The sequence below is a fragment of the Adiantum capillus-veneris genome, chromosome 11, assembly GCF_014529385.1.
Source record: "Adiantum capillus-veneris isolate H3 chromosome 11, ASM1452938v2, whole genome shotgun sequence".
Classification (NCBI taxonomy): domain Eukaryota; kingdom Viridiplantae; phylum Streptophyta; class Polypodiopsida; order Polypodiales; family Pteridaceae; genus Adiantum; species Adiantum capillus-veneris.
Window position 1 is genome coordinate 146,438,639 of NC_140941.1, and position 18,859 is coordinate 146,457,497.

At 42.6% G+C, this 18,859-nt stretch overlaps 1 protein-coding gene across 4 annotated transcripts in view; it reads right to left on the bottom strand.

Annotated features, from left to right (window-relative positions):
* Nucleotides 1-14,526: 14,526 nt before the first annotated feature.
* The window catches only part of LOC147448177 (glutamate--cysteine ligase A, chloroplastic-like), a 141,356-nt gene continuing 137,023 nt past the window's right edge, over nucleotides 14,527-18,859 (bottom strand). For all 4 annotated transcript variants that reach the window (XM_086524031.1, XM_086524032.1, XM_086524035.1 and 1 more), the window contains 3 exons: nucleotides 15,179-15,259; nucleotides 15,019-15,088; nucleotides 14,527-14,939 (listed from right to left, as the gene is read on the bottom strand). In XM_086524031.1, coding sequence (XP_086380157.1) covers nucleotides 14,851-14,939; nucleotides 15,019-15,088; nucleotides 15,179-15,259 — 240 coding nt within the window. In that variant the 3' untranslated portion in view covers nucleotides 14,527-14,850. The remainder of the gene's footprint in view (nucleotides 14,940-15,018; nucleotides 15,089-15,178; nucleotides 15,260-18,859) is intronic.

Genomic DNA, 18,859 nt, shown 5'->3' on the forward strand with positions numbered 1-18,859 from the left:
AAAAATAGGAGCACTTGGAGAACGTTGTTTGGCAAGTCAAGGTGGACTTGACCAAGGCTAATAAATTGGATATGGGGACAAAGAATGTTCAAAAGCAACAATCTGATTCCCCACAAAAGGATCCATCAGCTTAGAGATGTAGGAGGCTAGTAGAGGCATGGCACTACAAGGACAATTATCCAGAAGGGAGATCATCGAGTTTGGATAGTAGCTCTAAAATGAAAAGGATATGTCAAGGTCTGTGAGTAAATTGAGAGACTGACTCTTGAACTGAACAACATCAGAAGAACTTTGCCTACGGCTTCCACTTTTATCAGGAAGCAAAGGAAGAAATGTGCAATGGCAGTGGACTAGTCTAAAATCAAAGATGACGAAGTATCAATAATCTAGACCAACTACAATTTCAAAAAAAAGTGGGAACCATTGTCAAAAGTCATATTGGATGATGGTGCTGGTGTCAACATTTTCACAGAGCCTGTCAGAAAAAAATTGGGCATTCAAAAAATCAAAGCCGTTTCTTTCAGAATCAGAATGGCAAACCAGAGGATAGTACATGCCAATGTCTGATTGAGAATCTTCAAATCAAGGTGGGCTTAAAAAAGTTCAAAACCAATTTCTTAGTACTGGGTGTTCAAGAGACATATAACATGCTATTTGGGAAGGCCATGTCTCAGGAGTGTAGACTATACAAGCCAAACATTAACAATCCAAGGGCCCAATAGAAGAATACGATGTATATGACTTTCTATAGTATGGAGGTTTTCCAGAAGACCTCTCAATCCAGTAAAAAGACACTTACAATCATGAGTCTGAACTTTTGTCACAAAGTGATGACATGGCATGCCCAACATGAAAGAAATGGCTAAGAGGACAAGAGATAGTGAACCTGAAGAACACAGAAATTTGTAAACCTAGAAAGTATGGCAAAGGGCCCAAAACTAAAAAGAATAAGGGTTTTTTAGAATCCTAGTCCCACTCTTAACTTAAATGTCAGGCCAAGGGCCACACTGGAGGTCAAGGACCGTGCCGATTGCTAAAGGAGACAGGATCCTAGGGGCAAGGCTTATAAAGGGAGGTTGGGCGGAGGATCGAGGCAAGGCAGTCCTTGGGTTTTACACTGGTAGCACTTCTAAAGGGGCCTAAAACCCTAACAAGTCCAAAAGCTTGAACGTTGGGCTGTCGCTGCCTCTTAAATCCCGTTGACATGACAGTGGTAGATTGTAGGGATTTTTGCAAAACACATTGTTGATTGTTTTGGAAAGATTACATGGAGCTTTTGGGGATACATGCTTTGGGTGCAATGCTTTTTGACCAAGTTCTTTGTGGGCTTTGCTTTTGGGAATCTCTTTTATTGTATACAAGTGCCCTTAAGGTACTCTCTGGTGGCATCTGGATGCGAAGTCTTGGAAAGAGATGGACCCTTAGGTGTTGCACTTTGCGACCATAATAAAGAAAAAGAAAAACCGAAAACGGAGCTAGTCTTTGGGGCCAATGACTCGAAACTCCAGCGAGCAGTGTCGACTCTCTCTCTCTCTCTCTCTCTCTCTCTCTCTCTCTCTCTCTCTCTCTCTCTCTCTCTCAAAGTTCAATGATTTTTGCATTTTCTATTTATGTTGCTATTGATTTCTTGCTTGAAGTGTCCAAGCCTATAATAGTGGTATCACAGCTCACAAAGATCCTTCTTCTACGGAGGATCCGATCCCCTCTCCAACACACATGGGTTCTCATGGAGCATCTCATGAAACCTAGCGCGGAAATTGAAGAGATCAACGAAGATTTAGGCGAATTTTTGGCGCATAATTTTGCTAGAGTGGAGTACAAACGTCAAGTGCATTTTGACAAGTGTATGAAAACATTAGCGAAGTACTCCAGAAACCCAAAATATTTGACATATCTGAAGAGTTACCTGATTGATGAGATTCACTCGAGATAGCCAGAGGCCGTCGATTCTCCTCTCAAGACGGTAAGAAAGCCGAAAGACAAGCCGAGTGCAGAAAAGGGAAGACAGGACTTGCAAAAAGAGTTTGACAAAGCTCTCGAATGCAAAGAAAATTGGTAGATTTCCATAATTATTTGGGTGCAAGTCGACTTTCGAGGTGATAAGCAAATCCAAGAAGTGGGTTCGTTTCAAGGATGACTCAGATTTCTCTTTGTCTTCAGAGAGTTTTGATAGTTTTTCATCATCTAGTTCTAGAGAGGATGAGAAAAGACGAAAGAAGCAGAGAAAAAGCAAGGGAAGCAAGAAAATCATATTTTTGAAAAAGTCTAGAGGGCTTGGGAGGCCATCTAGAAGTTTAGAGGAGGAGAGCTCGTCCTCTTGTGACACGTGGGCAAGAAGACCAAGGAGTTCAAGGATGGGGGCCAAGCAATCAGGTTTGATAGGTTTTCAGGTTACGAAGACATCCATCAAGCCCTTGAGTTCATACAGTAGTTGGGCATCGCCCACTTGGGAGGTCGATTCTCGGAACGCTCCAAGGTGCGAAAGGCGGCATCTTACCTAAATGAAAATGCACAAGCATGGTGGTCTACTTTGTTGTTATGCAGAGAAGCACCTATGACGTGGATAAAATTCAAGAAAACTTTTGCGTCACTTTCAATATCAGAAGAATATGAAGAAGATGTCATCATCGCTTGGCATCATTTGAGAATGACTAAGAAAGACACATTGGATGACTACTGCCAGAGGTTTTGGAATACGTTTTTGCGAGTATCCTCGTTTCAGAGGATCACCTTGAGGCACCACATTGAGTTGTGGTTTGCCAGAAGAGATTCGACAATAGAAATCTTCCTCTATTCAAAGGATTGTGGGACATGCCAAGCAAGGTGAATCATTCACTTATCCTATGGAAAGGCTAGTGTCCACCTCACAAGGCAAGAGTCTTCCAGTGAAGAGAATGAATCACCAAAATCGAATGAAAGTTTATTAGAGGATTCCATAGAAGTAAGGTAATCAGATGATAGTGTATTTGAGGGTTCCGACAAACTAAGGGCACCAAATGCAAGGTTATCAGAGGATTCTAGAGGAAAAAGGGAATCACATCATAGTGCACATGAGGGTTTTGATTAAGCAGGGGAATCAACTGTTTATTCATCAAAGAATTTCGACAATTGAAATACCTACAGACAGGGGAGGTTAGCGAGGTTACCAATAGGTCCCAAAGCACAAGAAAAGAACATAAAGGGAATCAATTGGTAGATTAGATTTTCAAAAAACCAGAGTAAGGTGCTAGATGAGAGGGAAGGCCAGTAGAGCTACCAACAGGTCACAAGTCACAAGAACAAAATAGAAAGGTGAGCTAGGCTCACTGAATAATGGTCAAGGATACTTTTCGGCCCTCGATGCAAAGTCGATGGAGAAGGAGAACATCCCAAATTCTCTTAAGAGAGAGATGTACATTGAAGCTTTATTATTATTAGCAATGTTTATGCCAAAAGATACTGTTGAATCAACACATCAAATCTAGTGCAGTGCAGACTGCACAAGAGGGGAGTCATTCCACTCCTTTTGTCACACATTGCCTAGATTGAATGAAGTCATTGATTTCTCTTTGAGATTTTAGAGATACTGACAAGTTGACAATATTTTGTGGAATGACTTAATGAGATATGTGCATTGACTTGGGAATTTTCTTAATTGAACTGAAGACATGTTCTCTTTGATGTGCGTATTATTAGAGACATGTAGATAAAATGTCTGCAACGTTTTGTCTAATGAATTATTTGAACTCTCTTAAAGATCAGCAAGATCTGAATGTGATGGCTAAGTGAATGAGAACCGAATTTGAAATGAATGAGATTCTAGTGCATCAAGATGTCTATCTGGATGAGATGACTGGATACTGTTGTGAGTGCATCAAAAGTTCACGAAGTATGAGATGGCGGCAAATGCATCAAGAGTTTTGGACGAATGAGATGCTTAGATTGTGAATGATTGTACAACAGTGTTCAGTGTGAACTAAGTGCATGATTTGTGAACTGCATGCTATATGGATGTACTATCTTTTGGGGATGCTCATGGGTATGCTTTGCTTAATTGAAATGTGAAAAGAAAGAATATGATAGTAACAACATTTAGTAGATCAAGAAATATGTTACAGTGATCATGATTTATATCTGAGCCCCTCAACACATCAATGATTGGTGTCATTGTAGAAGTGCTAGATTGGTGGAGTCCGAGTACATAGAGTCAATGTCTATTGAAGAAAGTTTCTGTCCTATGGCTATTTTGTAGGCGTAATCAAGGGTGATTACTATTATTTCAAAAGGGAGGAATGTCACGAGGTGATGATGTGGCATGCCCAACTCGAAAAAAAATTACCGAGAGGATGAGAGAAATTGAACCCGAAGAACAAAGAAAGTTCTAAACCCAGAAAGTATGGCCGAGTGGTCTACACTCAAAAGAATAAGGAATTTTTAACCCATGCAAGGAAGGATGCAAAGTAATAATTGAAGTGCACAATGGTAGTTCAAGGGAACATGTTTCCACTAAAACTACTTATAAGAAGATCTTGCAAGTAGGTGTAAGAGACTTTTGTAAAACATGTGATATTACCAAAGAATGGGCAAACCCACAACATACACGACACTTTTGACCATAATACAACCATTAGGAACATTTATGAAATGGGATCTAGCTTGCACGGAACCATTCAAAAAGGTCACTCCCAGAAAGAATAAATATATAATCATGGCTACATGTTAAGTCAACAAATGGGTGGAAGCTAAATCATTACACAACACAACCAAGTCCACAACCTAGTTTTTATATGAACACATTGTATTTCGATATGGTTGTCCAATTGAGATAGTATTAGGTCAAGGCACCCATTTCATTAAAGAAACTAATTAAATTCTAATTGAAATCTTCTCAATCAAACATCAAAAGCCTACACCGTACTATGCTAGATGCAATGGATAGGATGAAAGTAACAACATGACTATTAAGAACATTCTGACTAAGATAGTTCAAAACGAATCTCACACCTAGGATGACAAGATAGTTATGAAGGAACCTCACATCATTCTAACCACTACAATTCAGAAGGAGCTTCCCAACGGGGATGACAAGCTTCAAACATCGCATATAGGACAACCTACAAGAGTACAGCTAGCATGACACCATTTAGAATGGTGTATGGAAATGAGGAGGTGGTACCAATGGAATTCATTGTTCCTAGTTTCAAATCGACTATAGAGCATGATATAGATTACAACTCAACACTAAAGAAGAGATTGGATGAGCTACCCAAGTTGGATGAAATCAGACAAAGAGGACACTTGGAACAAGAAGAAGTGCAACAACGAAGGAAACACTGGCATGGTAGCTAAACTCATGCTACCTGGGGTCTATAATGGAGCAAAGATTAAGCTGTACTATTCCACTCCAACAGAACCTTGTATCACCTCCTGAGGGCACTGACACATCTACCTTTGAAAGCCCTCCAATGGACCATACCAAAAAGGATCCGAATCAGAAGGGATAATGATATTCATCTAGAAAATGAAACAACATAACACGTATAGATGATCATATGGCATCTGATAGAATGCCATGTCAATAACGGCTACTATCCGCACAAAGAGTGGAGCATTAGTGGCTTGAATTAGAATAACCAAGAGGAGAGTGCACGACCTTGCAATTATTTCGTCACAGAGCCCTCTACAACAGAACTTCCTACCTTAACATATTCCCTCCAATTGCTACGCATGCTTGGTTCCCATCCCCTACCATCTAGCGAGTTCTCCTTCTCCACTCAACCGCTTTCGCGGAGCTTAGAGATGGGGAAGCACAACATTCTATCTGCACAAGCCATAAGGCGGTTCTAGATGAGCAACAACATGCCATAGCAGAACTGAAGCAAGAATTAACACCAGAGAAACCTCAATTAACAATCTCTTACCAGTCTAGTGGCAAGGATGTTTTTCAACACAGAGACAGAGAGTTGTTTCACAACCGAGGAATGTTGATCATTTAGGAATATACAAAACTACCCATTAATATAATTATCACTGTGGACACTTTTGATGTTGATATAGGTGAATTTATGCAATCTCTAGATGACTATTGTTGTACTCTCTCATTTGACCAAACGGCCCAACCAATGCAATGCTAATACCATCAGCAGTATTCTCAATGAAACCCCTGATACCATAAAGAAAATAAAATCAGGTGGACAAGGCATCCCAAACTCAGCATTGGAACACAGAGCAACTTACAGATTCACTGCGAAGGCCATCAGCCTAAAAAAATATCCAACATATCTTTCAAAAAAACATTTTAGCATGCTTTTGGCAAGAGCTGTAAACAACAAAACACCCATAAATCTCAGTACAATTCTATTTAACAGTTTTGTGACCAAAACAGCTAAAGTCAAGACACAAAATTTGTTGAAAGCATGGTATGTGTGGCAGTACCTCTACTGGGTAATTAGCATTCTTGAACATGTGAATGCCAAGAATGTCTCGTTGAAGTTGAGTGGCGCGTAGAAGACCAGAAGGATCAGATCATGGATCTAACAACCTAGAAAGACTAGAAAGCACGGGTAGCTGAAGGTACAAAGCATGAACTAGAGAAGGACAGAATTGGAACATCATAACCGGCCACCAAAAAATAGAAATTAATTAAAGAATTTGGAATCAGTTGTGCACTAAGGCCATTACCGATGAAAAGAAGGCAGAACCAACAACTGAAGTAGCAATGAGAACTTTGGTAGCCACAGCCATTGTGCTGCCTGATACAAGCCCAGAAACCGCTATCGAACTACAGAAAGAGCGCAAATCAAACAACGGAGACAAGAGCAAGCTGGTACAACTAAACAGGCTACTGGTGTCACCAGACAAGGCACTACAATCACACTACCTTGGTACAAAGACTTCTAAAAAGGCTAGTGGGGGACCTGATTATTGATACATCAAGGAAACTAGCTATGTTATACAATGTCCCGGTGATTTGAAACTGAACACACTGATGTGGACACCATAACTGATGGTTGTGTTGTCACTATCCAAACTGGATGGAACACAATTGTCAACGCTCTCGGATGGATGATGGAAGCCTAGAGCTCCATCCAACAATCTAATGTGACTAGGCTAGAGCAACAACTAGAGCAAGAGATTGTCAAAGCAGAAAAGTACATAAAGGAGGTATTCCAGCTTAAAGATTCTCTCTTTGAAGAGGAATATCAAAGGTAGCAGAACACAAAGACAATCAAAGATCTCCAATAGCAAACCAAACAATTAAAGCTCCAGAATTTAGCTCTAACCGTTGAGAAATGGAGACTGACCAAGGCAATGTTGCATAGAAAGTAACGTTGGATCAGAAGACGACAGCCTTAACCAGTTTAAAAGAAGGTTCACAATGTATTAAAACAATCCGTATTCGATAAATACATATATTAATAACTGGTGGATATAACTGATTCTGATGGCAACTTGACTTTGAATCTAGAAGATTTAAACAATCTAATGGCTACACAGAGATTATCTGGAGCAAAATAGTTCTACTTATACGAGTACTTCGCCAAATCAATCTCTCAATGAGCACTTGTCCACAAATGTAGATGAAAATGACCATCAGACAAAAAGGATCATGACAATGACAATGACGGTGACCCCACTAATTCTCTTGGATCTATTCAAGGGAGAAACTAGACTGGCTAGGGGCCTAAACCCTAAGAAGAGCAAGCAACAGCAGAAGAAGAAGTCCTACCAACTTATGGGACCCCGTCCGATGGGGCCCAAGTGACATAAAGGCATATAAATAAAGCAGGACCCACACACACAGAAGGATTTGCGCTGGTCTGATGACGTGGCAACTGTACTAAAACCCCGGATTTTGCGCTGACATGATGATGTGGCAGATTGTACGGGTTTTCGCGCTTTACATTGACTGTTGACGTGGCAGTTGTACGGCTTTCCGTGATTGATGCTGGCAGCTTTTGGGCATTGCTTTTGGACCAGATGCTTTCGAGTTTGAAGGCTTTTCATGTAAACTGCTTTTGGGCCTAGGACCTTTATATATGAGGCCATGGGCTCATTCTCTGGCACACTTCAGCGAGAAGGTGCAGAGTGTGGAGTACCGGCTTGTATTGTGTTGATGCAATATAAAGAAATACCGAAAAGGGCACCAAGGTTTGGGGCCAATACTCTTTGGGGTGGAATTCCGCCACTTCGTGTCGTCTCTCTCTCTCTCTCTCTCTCTCTCTCTCTCTCTCTCTCTCTCTCTTTATGGTGATACCATTGCTCAGCCTACTAGCCACCCATAGGAGTCGGTAGCACTCCTATCATTTCTTTGTTTGTAGTTTTCTTGTTTGTACCCAGACTTGGTACTAGACTCATCATTGTAATCAGTTGGTCTCATAGGTCATTTTGGCCTCTTGTAGACGTTAATAATATATCATCATCATCTCTCTCTCTCTCTCTCTCTCTCTCTCTCTCTCTCTCTCTCTCTCTCTCTCTCTCTCAGTTCGTTGTTATTGAAGTGCTAAAAGTCTGTTGGCACGTGGTGCCCGTCTTGTGACAGTGCTATCAAAGCATCAGGCATGTGCTTTTCTAAAAGCATACCGTTCCTACAAAAGAGGAGACAGAGCAAACCAAAGACTACTGGAACTTTATTTGAAGTATATTCGTGGCCCACGACCCAGGACTTCTTAGCCACTCCCAACCTTACTTCATCGCGCATTGGGCGCGCTCCCGTCTTCACTGCTTATGTCTTACAGGGCATAAGCCATAAAGATCACTTGCAAAAGAAGGATCCAAGATTTGTTTTGAGCTGTTGTTTTTTTGTGAGGCAGTGCCATGCAGTGGTGGAGGTCTATAGCTACCAAGCCGCACACTCCAAGGACTTGGCAAAACTTTCAAGAAAATTTTTGCCCGAAGTTACATAGTTTCTGACATTTTTCCTTCGGAGTGCAACTTCTCGCAGAGTGGGGTCTCTTGAAATGCTTGCTACGGAAACCCTAGAAGAATACGACATGAAGTTTTTGGACATCTCTCACCACTGTCTCTTCTCAAGCTGATAACCTTGGAGGTCCAGTGTGATTGTTGTTTTGGGACTACCATCGCCGCCAGAGGGACACTGTCTATCCAAGAGCTGATGGACCATGCTGTGGTCGGCTACGACCTTATTTAAGAAACCTAACCCTAATTTTTTTGGTGCAGGCTTCAGGATGGAAAGTCAGTTGACTCTTTGAGCTCGGCTGATGTCGAGATTGCTTTTTAAGTTTCAGAACTTGTTTGGTGATCCTGTTTGAAATTTGTTTGAAATGGAAGGTATCTGTTTTAAACCTATCTTGTTGCCGATTTGAATTGTTTGACTCTGGTTTTAATATTGGTTTCCATGATTGGTGATTTTAACTCCCGGGTGGAGTAGTGAGAAATGCTGTTTTGGTATTGTTTGGACCTTGAAACGACGCCGACGGGATGTCTGGGGAGCGTTTCATTGTATGCTAGAAAACCTCCGAACGACGCAAACGGAATGTCTGGGGACCGTTTGGTTGTATGCTTGAACCTCCAAGCGACGTAGGCTGCGGTCTGGGGAGGTTTGGTTGTACAGTCCTCTGAGCTCATGGCCAAGACCTTTTTAGGTTATTTGCGGGGGAAGTGATGAGGTAGTCGTTGAGTAGCTTCATACCACAGACCGTTTGTCTCGGGGGAGTGCTCGGCAGCGCTGTCTGTTGTGTCTGTAACATGCATATGTGAGCATTTGTTGTGATGTGCAAACCAATGAATATTCCTAATTGGATGAGATTGCCTAGGTATGTAATTTTAGTGCATCAAGACACCCGTGGAAGACCAATGCGGTCTTGGTGTGATGGCTAATTTTACTACGCCGGAATATGACCTGGACGAAAGGAGAATCCAACTCCTTGATCAAAAGAGCCGAAAGGAGAAGCCAACTCCTTAACCAAAAAAAAGAGCAAATTGATTGTCCCTCGGATTGTCCCTCGAAATTTTTGAGCTAACTTGAGTTGTTTTGCAAATATGCTGTGATCGCAGACAATTACTTTCTTTCAAGAAGGGGGGATGTCACAAACTGCTGACATGTCAAGTCACTGAAGACCAGAGCCAACCTTCAGATCACCACCGAGGGGCCTAGACCCTAAGAAGAGCAAGCAATAGCAGAAGAAGAAGTCCCACCAACTTATGGGACCCCGTCTCATGGGGCCCAAGTGACATAAAGGCATATAAATAAAGCAGGACCCACACACACAGAGAAGGGATTTGTACTCGTCTGATGACGTGGCAACTGTACGGAAAATCCCAAGTTTGCGCTGACATGCTGACGTGGCAAATTGTACGGATTTCCACGTTTTGCACTGATTGCTGGCATGGCAGTTGTACGGATTTCCGTGTTTTGGGCATTGCTTTTGGACCAAATGCTTTTGAGTTTCAAGGCTTTTCATGTAAACTGCTTTTGGGCCTAGGGTCTTTAAATATGAGGCCATAGGCTCATTCTCTGGCACGCTTCAGTGAGAAGGTGCAAAGTGTGGGTATTGTGTTGATGCAATATAAAGAAATACCGAAAGAGGCGCCAAGGTTTGGGGCCAATACTCTCTGGGGTGGAATTCCGCCACTCCGTGTCACGTGTCCTCGCGTGTCTCTCTCTCTCTCTCAGTTCAGTTGTTATTGAAGTGCTAAAAGTCTGTTCGGTCTGTTCTTTTCTATTGGCATGTGGTGTTTGCTTGTGACACTGGCAGTTTTCAAGGTCCATCGAACCAGACACCTGACACACCAGCAGATCAAACCAAGGGAAGGCAGAAGCAAGCACCTCCAGAACAGCAACCTGCAACTCCTCGCTTACAAGTGAAGCAAAGAGAAGGTTATATAGACAAAAACAAACTCAGATCGCAGTTCTGAATTCTCCAATCAATGCCCAAGTCAGGCAAAAGCCTTCGCCAAGAAAATCCAGTTCAGATTCAAACATTTCTAAAGGATAATGATGTATATTCAGATCTGGAGAGATACCAGATACTAAATGTTGGGGCCAAACGAATGATCAGCAATGGAAAATCATAGGCAGTCCCCACATAATCTGGTACTAGTCCGACTTTCGTCTTTCCTTTTCTTCCGCGCTCGTCTCCTACTTTGGAACTCTCTGGCTTATCTTCTGGTTATCTTCTATTTACGAGTTCTGTCTAGGTTTCTGCAAGTACAGGTTCCTCTTTTCTGCCCTCATCTGTCCTTTCAGCTTTCCTTCCGACCTGAGAGGAGAATCAATGGCCTCTTGCCATAGAGAGTGAATCTCATTAGTCAGGTAATTCTTCAGGTGTGTCTCAAATCTCAGGTCTCTGGAGTACTTCATCAATCATTTCACGCACACGTCAACCTGCAATTGACGTTTGGACTCCAATCTGGCAATCTTCCCTGCCGAAAAACTTCCCAATTCTCTTCAATTCCCGCACCAGATTTCAACTTTTCTTTGCGTGCCCACGAGAGGTGTTCTCTCTTTTAGATTCTCCGCAAAAACCCATGTGTACTCTTGGGTTCTTTATGGCTTATGCCCTTTCAAACAAAGCGATGAAGACGGGAGCGTGCTCGATGCGCAATGTACGAAGGGTGGGAGTGGCTAGACACGAAGATTCTTTCACATTCAGATAAAATCTCGACTGTTCTGTCATGTTCTCCTCGAGAATCTGTGTTGCTGCTGCTGCTGCAGGAGGGATCTAATCCTCCGCAGAAGAAGAATCTTTCTGAGCTCTGACACCACTGTAACAAGCTTGGACACTCCAAGCGAGAGATCAATAGCAACACACAAACAGAAACTTCAAATCATTGGACTTAGAGAGAGAGAGAGAGAGAGAGAGAGAGAGAGAGAGAGAGAGAGAGAGAGAGAGAGAGTCGACACGGCACGGCGGAGTTCTGCACCTAGCAGTATTGGATTGGCACCCCTTTCGGTATTTATTAATCACTAACCATTGCAAAGTACAACTCCAAAGGGACCTCTGCTCTCAGACTCTGCGTCTAGATGCACTGCAAAGTGAGGCCCCAGGGATTCGTTTATTCTTACAAGGGATGCTCAAAAGTAGAGCCCCAAAAGCATTGTATCAAAAGCACTGCAAACCCAATCCCAAAAGCTGCTAGTGTGAATCGCGAAAATCCATACAGCCTACTACATGGCATAGCCAGTGCAAAACGCAGAATTTTCGTACAGCCTGCCACGTCAACATCTGTACGAAAGACCTCGTCAACATGTCAACACGATTTACAAAACCCTCTTTCAAAGTGCAAGCTTATGGTCTTTAGGGTTTTAGGCCCCTTGGCCGGGGAACCATAAATTAGTACAACTTTAAGGTTCAAGTTCTTTAATTTAGGACTCTCAGCTAGGCTCTATAATTTGGTAAAACTTTATCTGCATCTTTCACTAGCGGTTGGACCTTCCTCTGTCCGAAGTGCGTCTTGTAGGCCATGCCACGTCATCACTTTGTGATAGGCAGAGTGCCAGTGGTTAGCCCGTGAGGCTAGAAGTGCGCGAGGTCACCTTGAGGTGGTGAGGCCGGGTGTTATGGGATGCTCGGTCTTACACGTGCATGCCTACGTCCTCTGACACTGGCTCCAGCACAAGGGTGCTGCCGGATGGTGGCTACGATCGAGTTGTTTGTCCGATGCGTGTCTTAGGTGGTCCGTGTAGGCGGGAGATCCTCTCCGCTTGTTCGTTTCACTGACCCTAATACGATGCCCTATGTTATATCCCAACCACGAGAGGGGATCTAGTCTATGGACACACATCGGACGAACGACCCAACCACAGCCACCATCCAATAGTGCCCCCTAGCTTGGGCCAGTATACAAGGATGTATGCGTGCACCTATTAGACCGGGCGTCCCACACCACTTGGCCTCACCTCCTCGAGGTGACCCAGTGCACTCCTAGACTCGTGGGCCAACGACTGGCACCTTGCAAGTGGTGCTCGTTGATGGAAATGATGCCTTGGCCTCCTTTTATAAAAGTAACTGTCCCACATTGGCCGAGTCCACACTACGGCCGTCCGAAGATTGGACACCCATCTCCATGTCAAGGACTAGATCTCTCTTATGATAGGGACATAACACCCTAACACCATATGAAGTGGAGATGCTGACAGAGCGAAGGGAGCAACTGGAGCAGGAGGCCATCTACAAGTTTATTCAACAGGAGAATACTGCTTCCACTGCTCCTCCCAAGTCCAGTTGAGCCAGGAGTTCTTCAGATGCCACCCTAGGAAGTACCCAAGGGAACACTGAAGAAAGCTCCAGATAAACGAAGGTCAAGCATCAACACTCTCGAATTTTATAAATACACCAAAATTCAAGAACGGGGAGGAGTATGTAGACAACAGGACATGACTCTCTAGAAGCGGTTGTATACAATAGGATTACAAGTAGCTTCAATAATTACTAGCCAGTAACTGCACAGTCGGACAGGCAGGCAGAACCAGAACGCGGGCACGCATAAATAGGACCCACTATTTTCATTTTGGAAATCTTCTATCGATCGGTGTTGAGCAGAACTCTATTGTATTCATAAGTCTTTGGAACTCTTATACTTTCTTGTAATCCAACACTCTCAGTGCGATATCCTTTTGACTTAGTAATCTGAATATCTCAATTCTAATTGTCTCATTGTCCATCATCTGATTCTATTTTTTCAGTTCACTCTAGTTGTCTGTCTGGTTTTCAGTTGAGTCATCTAAAGTCTGATTCTGTTCATCTTGACTAATCAGATATCTGACGTCCAACTAAACCCAGAATAATTGTCAAATAAGCAGCTCATTCCAACAGCCTTGATACAAATGTCCTAAACATTCTAAAGCCTGTTACCCTTGCCATTGCCTGCTTTGAACTACAAAACAATGCATTCCATAAGAATAAAAATCTTTAGAGAATAGCCAGAAGCATCGTGACCTGCTGCGTCTGGACTCCCCTGCTGCGTTGACAAGTCACCCTAGGGGTTTTGTCCCTCTTCCCCCTGGGCACTTCACGGACGGGAAAGGACCTCTAGTGTCCTTTCCCCCGTAATTTGTGCGACCACGTGCCGATAGTCTCCTGTCTTAGACGGATTGCCCACAGCAGAAACCATCAAAATCTACATTTCACATTCAAGCTTGAAGCCTATGGAGATCACCAAGAAGACACTTTTGGAGATTTCAAACATATCAATCAAGGAATTATTAGTGATCACAAGGCCTCTGGCATGAACAACAGAAATGACAATCCACAAAAGACACTAGCACTCAAGTATAGTAGATTCTACCCTAAGAAAGTTATGCAGCATTCTTAGTAATATATTAGTAATCTTTTTAATCATCTCATCTTTTCCAAAGCAACATGATACATGCTCTGAGATTTGTGAGATCAATTACTACTACTTGTGTCATTAGAGTCTGCTTGGACTACAAAAACCTAAATCATTAAACATGACAGTAAAGATTTAAGACAAGCTCCATGTAAGAAAATGGGAGATTCATGAATACTTGTATAGAATACAGTTATATTCCCCCTAGTACACTCCAAAAAAAAAAAAAAAAGTCTTCAAAACCATCCACCAATATTAGAAATCAAAGACCATATCTTTATTGATATTACCTCTGAGTGTGATCATTCATTCAAATTACAAAGACCTCATGTCATGAAACTTTTCCAAGTTCTTACATACAAAAGACCCATCATAAAGAGAGAGCAGGCTTGGTTTTTGACATTAACAAACAGAAACTAATCAAATTTCCCTGTCATAGAATCAACTTTGACCATAATCCTCTCGATTTCTCCAAAATCCTGACTCAAAACATCTAAAAAGAATGGTGAAGACATGATATACAGCCAGTGTACAGGCAAAGCTTTTTCTCCGATAAGTTGTATGGGGAGGAAAGACCTACTAATACAAAAGCTCTTCATACACAGAATCTACATTACCCTTCCAGTCACCATTATATTTCTCCAAAAGTTTCTCTGCTGGTGTTATCCCTGAGGAGAACAGCCCATGTCAGAATCAGCATAATGTGCATAAATGTGAAGCTATAACTAGAAATAATACACACTCTACCTGTACTAACAACGTCCACAATTTCACTCAGAAACCCTGTTTCTTTGTATCCTCTTCTTTGCAACCCCTCCTGTTTTTTATCCCCAAAAAAAAAAAAAAGATCATACATTACTTTGCATCTACTGCAGTTCTAGCCAAAAGAGATGATAACCACACAAACCTTAGCAAGATTTACTACTTCTTGTGCAACATGTCTTAACAATCCATCACGAAAAGGCACTTTTAATCCCAAACTTGGCACCTACAAAACCAATCCATAGGTTACTTATATCGCATAATGGCTCACATTCAAATAAATTATCAACACCTACAAAATGACAATAGCTAAGAGGGAGATAGAAACAAGAATATTTAAGAGAAAAGAAACAATCGAGGTGCAAGGTTCCTTTGTCACAAACTGCTTGCGTGTCAAGCCACTGAAGAACGGAGCCAACATGCAAATCCCGGCCGAGGAGACTAAACCCTAGGAGCAACAGAAGAAGTATAAGCAGTGGCAGAAGTTTTACCAACTCGCAAAGTCTCACCGAGTGGCCTATTTTTAAAGAAGAGTTCCCACCAACTTATGGGACCCCGTCCGATGGGGCCCAAGTGACCTAGAGAGATTGAAGTAAAGCACGACCCACTTTCACACTCTCACACACACACACACACACACACACACACACAAGATGCGTAAACTCTTGACGACGTGACAGCCGTACTCACAGCCCGCAATTGTGCCGACATGCTGACGTGGCAGTTGTACAGATCTCCATGGGCCTTTCTATATGAGCCATGGGCTCATTCTCTGTGTAACAAACTTTGACACCACAAGTCTAGATTCTACCGCGACACAGCAGAGATTCACTTTAAAACAGTTCACAAAAGTCGACACAGCCCGGTGTAGTTCCGTGCCAAGAGGTATTGGCCCCAAAAACTAGTGCCCCTTTCGGTATTTCTTTTTATATTATCTGTGTGCAAAGTACAAGGGAGTCTGCGGGAACTCACACTCAAACTCTGCGTCCACATGCTCTGAGTAATGAGGCCCCAACAGACATTTATTGTTTCGAGGGTTGATCAAATGCAGAGCCCAAAAATCTTAAACTCAAAAGCTAATGCCAAAAGCTGGCCAGCGTAATTTGCGGAAAATCGTACGGATTGCCACGCCATTGGATCAACGCGTTTTACCGAAAACTGCCACGTTAGCAATCAAGGAAATTTGCGAGGGTCCGTATAGTCCGCCACGTGTCAGTCTGTTAACACGTTTTCCAGGTTGTTGCCACGTCAACAAGGTGTGTGTGTGTGTGTGTGTGTGTGCCACGTACCAGTTTGTGACATACCCCCCTCTTGAAAGAATTCTAATCTCCCACGATTACGCCTGCAAAACAGAAAGAGGCCATAAACTGTCTTAGTAGACACTAACTGTATACCGACGCACTAGACACCACATCTAGCACTTGTACAATCGACAGTCACATCAACGGACATCACATGACATCACATGACAAATCACATACAAATTCATTCCAAATCTCAAACCATGAACGTATTTAGTATTCGCATCTAGATCTATTCGGGACCTCACGGATGCCCGATTAACTAATCCTTATTGCAATCATGTCTATAGAGATTTATGAGACCGAAATGCTACAATCATTTCGCCTTTAAGTTCCTGCACTCACACAAGTCAAGTACAAATCAATCATTTCCATTTTCGGGAATTCCTGTCATAAAGTCATTCAGTAAATACTGGTCAGCCCATTAGTATCCTTGAAACTCAAAGGGGACATCAATGACTCTATTCAAGATCGGGGTAATCCGTTGACAAAGGAGAAGAGTGACTCCGCTCTTGTGCAAACCCATTGCACTACATTCACCCTTGCTGAAGCGGGGTTCTATCAGAGTAGACTATGCTAAACCAAATGCTTCAAGGTAAAGTTCCAAAATTTGACGAGTATCTGCTAGGTCCTCCTCCATCCACTTCGCATCCAATGCAGGATAGTTCTTGAATTTAACCAAGAACCGCCTAATCGCTTTACCTTTTATCTTTCTATCCTTATGTGCCAAAATCGGTTTTGGAACGAGCATCTCCTCGCTTTCCTGCACTTCACGTTGCTCATCAAGCTCCCCATCATCGAGCACATCGCCTTTAAAAGGCTTCAATAGACTCACATTAAATGCATTGTGAATCTTTCAAGTATCGGGCAGCTTCAGTCTAAAGGAGACATCATTTATCTTTTCTTTTATCTCGAAAGGGCCATAATACCTCATGCCAAGCTTTGGAAAAAGCCGCTCCTTTCCTTTTCGTTTTCTTAGGCATGCCTTCTCAAAATGTAAGAGCACCCAATCGTCCTCCTTTAATTTCAAATCGTGACAGTGTCAATCTGCTGCCTTCTTATGTCTTTCTTGAGATTTCTCTAAAGCCTCCCGGACCTTGGCAAAAGCAGTGTCCCAAGTCCCTCATGTAATGGTCGCCTTCAAAAATCGTATCTGTAGTGCTAAGGAAGGGCGGAACCTTCGGAGCACCTTCAATGATCTTCAATAGCGCCTTCCTCGTCGAAGAGTGGATCGAGTTATTGTAGGCAAATTCCACCAAGGGCAAATATTTTTCCCACTGAATCTTTTGATAAAAAATGTAAGACGTCAATCAATCCAGAACAACTGAATTTGCAATCTCAGATTGCCCATCTGTCCGTGGGTGGAATGATGACGAGAACTGCAACCGTGTGCCAATGTTCTCCTAAATAGCCCTCCAAAACAAACTCGTGAATCGGGTATCTCTGTCAAAGATTATTGTCTCAAGCATGCCATGTAATCGAAATATCTGGGCAACAAACGGTCTCGCTAAATGGTCCGGCTTCACTGTTTTCTTCATTGGAATGAAATGAGCTTGCTTGCTAATCTGTCGATAACAATGCAAATGTCATTGTGTCCACTATGTCTTCGGGAGATTAAAAATGAAATCAATAGCAATACTTTCCCAGGGGCGTGTGGCAATGGGTAAAGGTTGTAGTAATCCCTGTGCCTTATGCCTGTCAAATTTGACCTTCTGACATACTAAACAACTACCAACAAAGTCGCCCACAACTTTCTTGAGACTAGCGGCTTCCGACACAAAGCATTTTCCACCAAGTTCTTCTGTCCCTAAATGTCACAAACAGGAGCCCATAACAATATGAAATATACTCAAATAAATAGAATTTATCACTCAATATTGAAGCCAAAGGATATAGAGAGAAATAAATAGAGAGAGAGAGAGAGAAGATCGACACTGTACTGGGGACCAGAAGATGGGTTGGTCCCCCCCCTTAAAGAGAATTCTTTATTAGAGAGAATCTTTTTTTACAAGCACAAGAACCGGAGAAAACCCCCTCGTTCTAAATCCGAGAGAGCTCTCAATCCTTTTTCCGTCTGTACTCGGAGTTGAGACTCCGAAGACAATTTCCGAATTCCCAAGCGTAGGCTGAAGCCTTCTCGCTTCTCCTTCGCGATGAAGTATCTGCAAACACACGCAAACACGTGACAACAATTCGTATGGAGAATCCACAATAGATACCTGTCGCTCTTGCGCAGAAAAGCGACTTCCATGCTTCATAGTCTCGCGATCTCTTGCGTTATCTGGCGGCACAGTCTTCTCTTGCTGACGTTGGTAACTCCCTTTCAGTGAGGGCATGTGGTGCTTTTATAGCTCCTTAGCCATGGCACGAATAGCTGCTTGCTTTTTTTTTGGCGCTGCTCTATCCGAAATAGGGAGAGAGAATTCGCTGGTTGCTTTTGTTGCTTTATTTTCTAAGTGGCTGCCCACTTAATAAGTGGGCGGCCGGCATAATTGAAAATTGGTGAACCTGCCCAAAACTCAATA